Source organism: Paramacrobiotus metropolitanus, unplaced genomic scaffold (genome assembly GCF_019649055.1).
Source record: "Paramacrobiotus metropolitanus isolate TYO unplaced genomic scaffold, Prichtersi_v1.0 Parri_scaffold0000014, whole genome shotgun sequence".
Taxonomy (NCBI): domain Eukaryota; kingdom Metazoa; phylum Tardigrada; class Eutardigrada; order Parachela; family Macrobiotidae; genus Paramacrobiotus; species Paramacrobiotus metropolitanus.
Window position 1 is genome coordinate 865,740 of NW_026570234.1, and position 10,897 is coordinate 876,636.

At 41.3% G+C, this 10,897-nt stretch overlaps 2 protein-coding genes across 2 annotated transcripts; both read right to left on the bottom strand.

Annotated features, from left to right (window-relative positions):
• Nucleotides 1-1,064: 1,064 nt before the first annotated feature.
• Nucleotides 1,065-7,904, bottom strand: LOC129584747 (glutamate receptor ionotropic, kainate 2-like). Its single transcript, XM_055477059.1, has 11 exons — nt 7,764-7,904; nt 5,445-5,603; nt 5,094-5,351; nt 4,455-4,678; nt 4,219-4,389; nt 3,799-4,053; nt 3,440-3,616; nt 2,700-2,933; nt 2,038-2,410; nt 1,698-1,963; nt 1,065-1,567 (listed from the first exon to the last, which is right to left on the bottom strand). The coding sequence occupies exons 1-11, from the start codon at nt 7,864-7,866 to the stop codon at nt 1,397-1,399; spliced, it is 2,391 nt and encodes a 796-aa protein (XP_055333034.1). The 5' UTR covers nt 7,867-7,904; the 3' UTR covers nt 1,065-1,396.
• A 298-nt stretch (nt 7,905-8,202) lies between these two features.
• On the bottom strand, nt 8,203-10,784 carry LOC129584663 (RNA/RNP complex-1-interacting phosphatase homolog). Its single transcript, XM_055476925.1, has 3 exons — nt 10,459-10,784; nt 9,693-10,396; nt 8,203-8,335 (listed from the first exon to the last, which is right to left on the bottom strand). The coding sequence occupies exons 1-3, from the start codon at nt 10,561-10,563 to the stop codon at nt 8,236-8,238; spliced, it is 909 nt and encodes a 302-aa protein (XP_055332900.1). The 5' UTR covers nt 10,564-10,784; the 3' UTR covers nt 8,203-8,235.
• Between the last annotated feature and the right edge of the window lie 113 nt (nt 10,785-10,897).

A 10,897-nucleotide genomic window follows, 5' to 3' on the forward strand; every position in this document is an offset into this window, starting at 1 on the left:
AGGCATGCAAAACCACATTTGGACGAAGATGATGTTAACTGGGATACTTCTACCGGTATTTACTATAAAGGTAAGCGAATGCTCAGATAAAACTCTTATAAAACGTATCATAATTATGGAGCTTTCTGTTGCATGATGAGAGACTATAACCAATAAGGAAACACAAATTTAACTTAAAACAGTCTCCTCAGTTGCATATAGATATAATTTTGTACGTTCGTATAACGCCTTTGACGTTTCTCGAGCAGTGTTGTAAAACCCTACCCGTAATGGCGGTTTTAGACGGACCTAACCATAAGATATGATACTCTAGTCAAGGTATATAAGAGATAAATATCCTTTATACCGTGTACTCCTTTATAGTAGTAAATTTTTATAGTAGATATAAATATAAAATAAAATATAAATAGTACTCCTTTATACCGTGCTCCAGTCTTTCGTCTTCCACATAAAATATTTCTGTGTTAATATGTCGCGGTAATGCCTAATTATGTAAAATTTAAACAGGAGTAAATTCAGATCATGTTGGAAATCACGATGTCATAAATTTAAACATTAAAAGGGTGTGGATTAACTATACTATCAAGTACCCAGTCTGTACCCCTGATGTACAGTACATAACATACGAAATTTATGCGCCTAATTGTCGTTTTATTCTTTAGCATCTGCAAGCCGCACACAGCTTTGCGCTGCTGTATTCTTCACCATCTGCATTACTCTGTGTTTGGGGGTTTCCTATTTTTATACGGCCAGATACGGGCAAAACCAGAGAAAGGAAGGATCAGATCCCCTGCTTTACTTGCTCACCATTAATGATAATTACAGCGCGATAAAAATGGAGCGCCTGTTTCCCGATAATCAGTACGCGTATAATATATCCCGTCTACCATAGCTACGTCCCTTATTAGGATATGATGATCGGCTTCAGAAATAACGATAAGAACGAAGAAACTGTTCTCGGTTAACCGGCTGTTCTGATCGCATTCACAATGATGATTCACAATTTCGTATTAACGTTTTCTCACAATTTTTTTGAGGACTTGTCAAAATTTTAATTTGCTCTTTTGGATACATATTTGTTTGTTTTCTGTGTTTTGCTTTTCATCAATTTTGATGTCCTCCAGACGCATACGTTTCAGATAAAGACAACTCAGCACCAGTAAATCGGGTTTCCATCCCTTCATAGACACCTGTTTTTGTGTTAGTAGCGTAACGAAGCCACACAACCAAAATAACACAGTAGTTAATGGAAAACCTTAATTAAAGCATTCATATGCCGTCCAGGGCTCTCTTTATCGCAGTACTGTAGTTCCATATTTTGTTTAAGTAGTTCACCATGTTTTCTGTGGTCAGCTACAGCTACCGTAATAAGCGGAAGAGTTAAAGAAAAAATGCATCACATTAAGTATTTTCCTTTACTGAGCGGCACCGAGGTTGACCGTGACAGATCGTAGTTATTTGGATTTTCCAGTGTTTCATGCGAAGGTCTCACCACCGGCTTTTTGGATGACCCGTGCAATCGCACCGCAAAACATAAAGCCCGGCTCATCTCCGTTCCGATAGGGTCCTGTAAACAAGCAACCGCAAACTTTAACCACAGATTATGCCACACCGTCCAAAATTTTATAAAATCAAAGACAACTGAAAAACTAAAATCAAACGAACAACACCAATATGATTGTGAGTAAACTTCTTACGCGATAATGCATCGATGTTTTTCTGGCTTTCCAAACGAACTCCAAGATGGCCACGGCAAATGACAAAATAAGCCCAGCTATCAAAATGACAAACACGCCACCGACATTGGCTAATCCCAGTTCGCTGGCTTGATCCTGTGGTTTGGAGATGCTGTCACACGAGGACGAATTGTTCTTCTTCCACCAGTTTTCTTTCAATTTATGCAGCACACTGTTTTCTTGCAGTTTTAATATTGCTTTGGAAATTTCGTCCCGGTATGGTGAGTCTAGCAAAAACAACGAAGCATAATCAATGCAACAAACTCTAATTCATCACAACATTACATAAATATCTGCTCACTTTGCGGTGTGGCAATACCAAATCCTTTGGAGTCCAGCAAATTGCCAATTTGCGTTAAATCACAGTCCTTGGACATTTCGTATTCCAGGGATGGTGATTCCATCAAATAGGCGTATTTATCGTTTTTCACTCTTGCCACACCAGCTGCGCCTTTCTTAACAAAGTTGGACGGATCGGCGCTCATGGCATCCCACATGCGCTTGTATACGGGAAGTTTTGAGTCTTTGAAAAAGTTATACGTCGCTCCACCGTGGTAGCAGCCATAACGGATGAGATTCTGCTTTGACAAATCATCCGCGCTCTCAATGGGCAACTTCATGCGTTCCACTGTTAGGAAAGCAGCCAAATTGGCTGTGTAGCTGCTAATCATAATCTGCAAAACATAGTTTATTATAAATCGTGCTGAATAACAGTAGTGGCAAAATGGTAAGTAATAGACTGCATAAAAGCCCAAAGGTCATCCCTACAACGAAATATTGCGAAGTATACACAACCAGTATTCAGGAACAACATTATGGAACAATAACAGCTACGATTAAAATACAGTTTGTAATATAAACAGTTAATGTGAATTCTCATATTTGCTCAAATAGGCAAAAAATGTGTAGACGCAGCGCCGGAATACGGGTGAGTAAATAAGCAGCAAAATGGTTGGCACTAACCAGCGTAAAAAACCACCAACATCCGGCCGCTACTCTAGTAGAAACAGCCCTCGGAGCAATATCGGATCCTTGCTGCATTAACGATCCGATGGTAAACCACAGTGAATTACATATGGTGAACTGATTCTCCACAACGTCTCCTTCCTCGTTGCACGGATGTGGATTGTACCATTCGTAAGGCGAAAAGCGGGCTAACACGAAGATCGTCAAGGATACGATAACATATGCTGTCACCTGTCAACATCAATTGCCACTCATGCTATAAGATAACAACAATATTCTGGATGCAATGCAAAAGTCCGCAGTGAGCACGTAGTATAGCTCATAATGCTAACATTACCAACATAAACCGATAAAATTAATAAGCGTACATTAACGCATTGAACGACTGTGTCCTTCAAAATATTTGACTTTATTGGCAGCCTCGTTAACTTAAATATAATACTAGTAATGCTGTGTGTGAATAACGGTATGCTGAATAACACTAAACAATGTGATAAAGTGCACTACTCCGGTTTTTGTTTCTATCCGATTAACCATCATCCATCGAGTCAGGAACAAGAGAACGCATTTCATCGTTATAGCACAGTTGAAACAAGAAACATACTGTCCACATACACGAATTTAATTTATAAATGGCGTGTTTTTGAGCGGTGCAGAATTACACCATTCAAAAACATTGTTGTACTGTTACTGTTAAGCAACATAAAATAATACGTATATGATTCAACATTTCGTACTTCGTATTTATCCGTGCCGACTCTCGTCTCGTGGTCACTTTTCCACATCACATACGGGTCTTCCCTTATGGTTATTGCTCTTAAAGTTTTATTCCTCATGGATGATGAGATCTGAGCATAATGATCCGTATAATTCCATGTAATAACCGCACCATCGCGCGGATTCCAACGCCCTACCTAATTTCGAGAAGACAAACTGATTAACCAAAACCACATTCAGCAACTACTCTGTAATTAGATATTTTTCAGCATTTCCAGTTTCAAAACTACACCTATTCCAATATCCAAGCCGCCTCCACATATTTATTAAATGGTAGCATTCAACAGAATGATGTGACATGGGAACCAAAATAACGTACTTCCTGGTAGCCTCTCGACAATAGTTGCACAATGTCCAGCTTAAAATCAGTGCGGCTGCGATTTTCGTTGAATTTGATCATTCCCGATAGCCCTTTGACTTGTGTCGCTGCCAGGGCATTCACGAAATCGCGACCACGGGACCAGGCCTGTTCGTTGTCGCAGTTAACGGGCACCGTGGCGAGATCAGCCACTTCCGGACGGGTTAAGGCTTTGGCCAATAGTAGCATGGAATCGTAGAACAGGGCTTGATCAGTCTATTGCGAAAGCCGGCAATTACGACAGCGAAAGGCATATTAACACATGACGTCAATAAAAAATATTGCAAAGCAGTACATAAGCTTGAGAAATTTTATTTTCGGTAATTTATCTTTTATAATTAGGTGAGTAAAGCCGTAAAATTGCAGCACTTTGAAACTTACTGTTACAACCAAATTGCTGGGCACCGTGCCAACGGATCCCGGTGTAATCCTGTGCGCGGTCCAGCCCCGCACGGCCGTTTGAACATTTTTCGCTCTGGGATTTACCAAACGGAAGGCGGTGATGTTGGGATGATCGTGGACAAATGTGGACAAGTCAATTGTGTGCAAATCCTGAACGGACACGTAAATATATGAGAATCACCAACAACGTTTGCAATACTGCCAACAGGAATTACCAGGGTTGTCAGAAGGTACTGGTAATACGGGGAGGTCAACTTGAGCTGTTGAGCTTGATGTAAAATGTCCGGTACTTTACTGACGTGACAATCCAGAATTATTCGTGATTCACCGCTCGCACGCACGTCCTTCAGCACATCATGGTAATCGGGACCTTTTAATAATCTCAGGGAAACTTTCATCTTGGTTGCTCCACGAAGCAATTCCTGTAGCTTTATTATACCTGTTAAAATAGTTCAGTTATTTACTTGTCAGGAATAAATTGTTTTATTATTTTCCCAGTTACCTTGAGGTTTTCTAATAAATATATATACACCTTCTTAAAAATACATTATATGATAATAAATACCTTCTTAAAATATACTACTCTTCGAACGCGTATAAGCGTTCTTGATTGCGCAAATTCCTTTTATTTTAATTAACAGTTTTATCGCTATTCGCAGCGATCCTTGTTTTAAACAAAAAACGCGTTTGCTACAATTTGGAATAAAAAGACGTCATTTCCGTTGCAACAAAGTGGAAAAAGCGATTTGCCAGCGCACAGCGAGAAGCCGCAATAATTGCCCGTGACATGGCGCGTCACAGACAAAACGATCAGCGTTTATCAGCTGACAAAATGTTGAGCCCGGCAAACTAACCTTCATTGGTTTCGTATAAAATGGTGAAGGAAGGCCACTGCCACAGCTTGACAATATCGCTGAAAGCCCGACTGAGTACCCGATAATCGGGATAGACGTTTGTAGAGAAAGATTCATTAGGCGACCAGATCCGATAATCCCAGCGCGCCTCAATGTGCGGAATGGACAGCGACTCGGCAATGGATTGCACATTATCACTGGAGAAAGGATTCTGCGGGCCCATTACGGCCAGCACTTGTTCATGAAGGATCCGGCATACTGCAGAAAAAAGATCCACTCTGAACAAACCGTGGTAATCAAGAAAGAATTAAATTATGTTATCAGTACAGTGCATGCCGGCTGTTAACATACCCTGCTTGGAAGCCCGGAAACTGTCGAAGGGTGGAATATCATGCTTTTTCCCATCTAATCTCGTCCCGGATATCCGCAGATCACTGTCTTCATTTACGCTGCTGATGGCGTAATCGAAGACGTACTTTAAGTCCGACAAGGGATCATTAAAAAGTCCCACTGCAAAAATGAGGAGAGCATTTTACTTCTCCAGGAGATCACGCAGACCATCTATATGAATTTAAGTCTGCAAGTGAGCCGTTCCAACGCACGAAAATGTCACCAGGGCGAATGTTGATTAAGATTATTAATCAAAGAACTGTCATCTTCAGCGTTACCATGTCCTTGTCATTTTCGGCACTTGGATATTCCACGGCACGACAAGATCGGAAATCATTCAACAAATAGCACTTTTAATGAAAAAACATGTGACAATAACTTCCATGTATACATACGATACGTTGATGGAAATCTTCGAGGAAATTGAAATACTGCTTCATATCAACAGGGAAAATTTGTGGTTAGATTGTTATTGTAAAATATTATGTGTATGTGCTAACTTCTTTTGGTTAGAGCCAAAGCGTTTTAGAATTCGCAGCAAATTAAACATCAATGTACACTTTTATGCAAGACTGCACATCAAATTATCGATGTACTCTGTAGTTACTTGGCCACTGCCAACTACAGCGGTTTTAACCGTAATATTCAACACTGAACATGAAAAAAAAATGTGTTTCCACTTTTGTAAATCACTACAATGCTTCAACGTACGCACGCGGGACAAATATTTGCCGGTGAATAAGATGTTGTTTCAGAGTAGAAATACTTGTGTAATTATAGTTCAGTTTAGTTGTATTGCTTTAACATTTGGTATGAGAATTCAAAACGTTGTACAAAGATGTAGATGCGAGCCTGTTTATCCATACGTTTTTCATGGGTGGACTAACGCATAATACCCGCTTCGGTTCGGATAAAACAAACGTAGACCGAAAACGATTTCAAAACAAAATACTAAATGAATATAAACAAATGGATAACAGCTTTGAACTCTGGCTGATGCCGTTATATAACAGCACTCTGAACCACGTCCCGAGTTAACGAAATAACAAATTAAAGGCTATGCGGCCACTTGATTAGTCGCAGAAAAAATCGATCCAATGCTGTACTACGCCAGACAGGCCACCACACAGCAATTCGAAACTTCCCTTCTGTCGCAGCTATGCAAAATATTAGTGCGCTTGTGAAACTTTATCTGGGGATTTGATGAAATTTGTACACAATAAATGCATCCGATCAAACAGAAAGATCAGGAATTCAATCTGATCCTTTACAGGAAGACGCACATGATGCTTTGACTGCCCAGAGCACACGAAGTGCAACTTTAACCCAAGCAAGCAAGTGTTGTGCGATACTCATGCACTTTGTTAATTTAGTAAAGTACACCCGTTACCGTACCAAACACAACAACAAAATTTACAGCGAGTATGATAGATTTAATTACGCCCGGGTAAACAGCGTCACAGATACCTTCCTAAAACCATAAAGTTCATATTTAACGGTGCAAATTTTGCTTCAAAATTTTTTCTACATGAACTCGAATCTCCGCGAGTCAAAATTCGTAACACAGATCAGACCACAATATACAGTACTGCCATAAAACCGATCCCTATACTAAGGAGCCCACTATATTAACGCGCTATGCATAGATTGCGCGTATTACGTACGTACGCGTTATGACGTACGTGTTGTCTGTTACGTACAATTTGCTGTTCTTATCTAACGCATTTGATCGCTAATTGCATCCACGATTCTGGTCAAATGGATCAGTCTGAAGTTTCTAACTTCAACTAAATCTGTGAGCTTGTTTCTAGCTGAAAGGTCGTGTGACTCTAGGTTAGAAGGAAGTTCATACTTCGTTCTGTTCTGTTCTGTTTGTTCGTTCGTTCGGTTTGGTGATTAAACATTTGGGAAGTTCCTGAGTGTTTCGGTAACTTTCGTTAGGCACAGCAATCCGCTCGTACCTAGCGGAAGTAGGCAGTAGCACCACTTACGGAGTCCAGAGCATATTCCCACTCTACCGACTGAGTAGGTTTGGTCATCTAGTGCGGTTGTCGCGGTGCGACTTCCGCATAGCATGTCAATATAATCTGTCAATTCACAAGCTCACATAATTATCATATAAAACAGGCTAAACTATTATTACATGGCTAGTCCAATTTCATAACTTAATCAGTCGATCACAGATTTTTGTAAACGCTTCACAAAACTATTTTAAAATAGAATGACGCGGAAAAGCATTTCAGTAACGTACGGTGAACTGAATCCGCACGATGCACTTACCCACAGTTAAACTATCCGGAAGTGCAAAAACGCGACATACAGCTGACCAATACAACGCCACCAACAGAACAGAACTGCGCTTCATAAATATCTTTTCTTTCATCCTGGAGATACCACGAACACACCGGCAACATCACACACTTCCTGTTAGGCTGCTACGGCATGCCTAAAATGCTCGCACAGCAAGCCGTCTCATTTTAAAATAAAACGTTTTGTTTCTGCCGGTTCATCTTCCGCATCAGGCATCTGAACTTCATAAAGATTGACAGGAAAACCCAAAGACGATTATATGAAACCCAAACCAGCGGAATCCTAACGACGGTAATTGAGACAGCGATTCTCTTTACACTCGAATGAAGAACATCCGAAGTGTAAAAACATGTATGAGCATGGAGCAACCAGGAAAACTATAAAATCTAACCGGGAAATGTGGTTCAGCGGAAAAAAAAATAATCCGCAATGTTCCACGTCGTTAGTGGAGCACGTCCCGATTTTTCTGGTATATCAGCGTAATGAGAAGGAAGGACCGTGAATATGGGAGGAAGACAGCGCGAGAGAGAAGAGGAAAAAAACTAAAGTAGAAAAAATTCAGTTATAAGAGCGAAGGGAGAGAGATACATATGCCAACGTAAATAGATCACGTCTTTCAGCAGCCAACAGCCAATTTGCCGATCATGCTCGCATTGAGAGTGCGCACAGCCGTACACACATGTGTGCGGTACAACGCACAGTAGTGCGGATTAATGTTACGTTCCACTCTGGGATAGGGTAGTTTGGTGTTCTTTCGCAGCATCCTGTATAAACACAGTGCGGCGGATATATGGACGAAAGGGGAAATATTTAATAGGAGTCAAAAGTCGATTTTTCTCAAACGGCTGCACAGTGCACATTCGGCCGTTGAGCGGCAGCAACAAGAGTCGCTTGATGGAGCGGTTCTCTCTCGCGACGATTATGTACATATCCATCCATACACATATATGGATGGGAGCAGTTATATGTGCTGAATGCAAATTAATCAGCGGCGGACGGGAGAGAAAACGGAATTTGGCTGGAGGTGCTGCTGCCATATAACCCGGCAATATATGCCGCTGCAAGTGTTCCTGTATGCAAACAGTTCCCTGGTTGCCACTTGAAACCCATTCACTACTGGAATAACAACACAATGGCACTACAAATTAGTAACGAGAAACAGCGTTACAGTGGCCATCCGGAAAACAACCTGCTTTCCTCCGTATACGGTTTACGGTTTACACTCAATTTGATGATGGGTAGTCAATTTCGAGTGCAGTTTTATAACCTTAAAGAATAAATACTTAATTAATAACTTTACCGCGTCGCCATGATGCCATCCAATTTTTCATGCACAACGTCACATTAAATTCCCAATTGTTAATTACGAGTCGGTTTATTTACGACCTGCGCAATTAAGCCTTTTACAAATTCCTAGAAGAAGCAAAATTCCAGTCGAAAACATGTGAACTTATTTGGATCGTCCAAACGTCCACATCGTAGGTAAAGCAAATGTATTAACGCTACAGTACTAATACAAATTCTACCACAAGCATGAGCCCGAAACAGTTACTTAATCGATAAATTAGTGCCAATCAAATAATAATTAAATGATTAAGATAAATATTAACCAAATAATGCGACAACTATTACAACAGAAGACAGGTTTAATCATTTTTCTGCTCTCCCAACCGTCAGTCAGTCAGTAACAGTAAAAGAAAGAGTCACAGATACTAGGTTCTACATAAATTACAAAACCAATGAAAAAGGCACTCTGTACATTGTGCAACCAATAATCAGGAATACTACTACTCCTATAACATCACGAAAAATCAGCACCAAAAGAATTTAGATCCGCAACCGCCAGCGGACAACATCATGTAGTCAAAATTTCAGAATCAGTATCTCAAAAAATCTTACTTCACAGCATTGTCTCCCTGATGGCACCTGGCAGACGATGCCAAAGAAGGACGTAATTTTGTCTGATAGTTTTTGAGATCTTCGATAATGTAGTCGCGATACATCGAATGGCCGCGCGCCTGATCGAACATCAGCATGGCTGTATCCGCGTCCATCCCGTAGCGTTCCATCAGGAACCGACACACAAACCATCCCGTCCGATTAATCCCATGCGTGCAGTGCACACCGATTAGCGCGCCATTCGCTTGCCGCAGGAATTTTTCCACCACCATGCAAAATCGCCGATAAGTGTCCAGCGACGGCACTCCTTTGCCCGGAACGCGTATTTTAACATGTTTGATTTTCGATTCAATTAATCGTGCAGGCTGGTAGTAGCGGTCGGAATCCGTCAAATCCACGACCAGGCCCAACTGCAGATTCATTTTTTCCATCTCCGTCAGTAGACGCTTTGTGGTGAAGGCTTCCGAGCGGAGATGGCGCGGATACGAGCGCAGTCTGTTGAAGGGAGTTTTGAAGGGGATAAACGGCGTCACTCCGATCACGGAGCCGATGGGCTTCAAATGCGCCCAATCGTGCGGCAGTCTGCGGTTTTGCGATCGGATCCGGGCAGCTTTGCCTCCTGCGGGCAGTGCAGATTCAGTCAGAGTATTTACTGCGCATTCTGGTTTCTGCTGTTCCAGTTTCTGGCGAGAACGTTTTCGTTTCTGCAGAAAGAAGGGGTGGGTGGCATTAGATTAATAGTTGACCAGATCATTCTGAAAACTACCTTCTTCTTTGGTGTTTGTGGGATATCACTGACGACTGGAGCTGCAACCATCGGGTCCTCCGCCTCGACTCCCGTAGGCTCGCTTTCGGGGATGGCAGCTTCCATTACTACTACTACTAAGTACTACTACAGAGAATCCAAAGATTTCAGCACCTTGTCGTACTGAAAACTGATCACCTTCAAAATAGAGGTTGGCTGGAAGGATTCCAGTATAAGACGCAAGCAAAAAACGACCAGAAAAGCTTTTCTGTAGGCAACATAGTTTTAAGGAAAAGGCCATTAAAAAAACTGACAAGAGAGTAGAGAACCACGAAGCTGATAAAATTCCTAAAAAATTACTGTTATGAGTAGGAATCAGCTGATTCACGAAAATGTGTTGGCAGGCCTCCAGGTTGGACGTTACGTTCGTAGGAAATAAAATATGGGGAAGGCTCCGCAC

What these genes read in the sequence shown, in the direction of transcription:
- LOC129584747 (XM_055477059.1), bottom strand. Translation starts at nt 7,866, where the DNA reads ATGAAAGAAAAGATATTTATGAAGCGCAGTTCTGTTCTGTTGGTGGCG. An exon ending in TTTATACGAAACCAATGAAG is followed by an intron (nt 4,679 to 5,093) that starts GTTAGTTTGCCG and finishes CTATTTTAACAG; the next exon opens with GTATAATAAAGCTACAGGAA. An exon ending in TCGGCACGGATAAATACGAA is followed by an intron (nt 2,934 to 3,439) that starts GTACGAAATGTT and finishes TGATGTTGACAG; the next exon opens with GTGACAGCATATGTTATCGT.
- LOC129584663 (XM_055476925.1), bottom strand. Translation starts at nt 10,563, where the DNA reads ATGGAAGCTGCCATCCCCGAAAGCGAGCCTACGGGAGTCGAGGCGGAG. An exon ending in CACAAACACCAAAGAAGAAG is followed by an intron (nt 10,397 to 10,458) that starts GTAGTTTTCAGA and finishes TTCTTTCTGCAG; the next exon opens with AAACGAAAACGTTCTCGCCA. An exon ending in CAGGGAGACAATGCTGTGAA is followed by an intron (nt 8,336 to 9,692) that starts GTAAGATTTTTT and finishes TTTCTACTTTAG; the next exon opens with TTTTTTTCCTCTTCTCTCTC.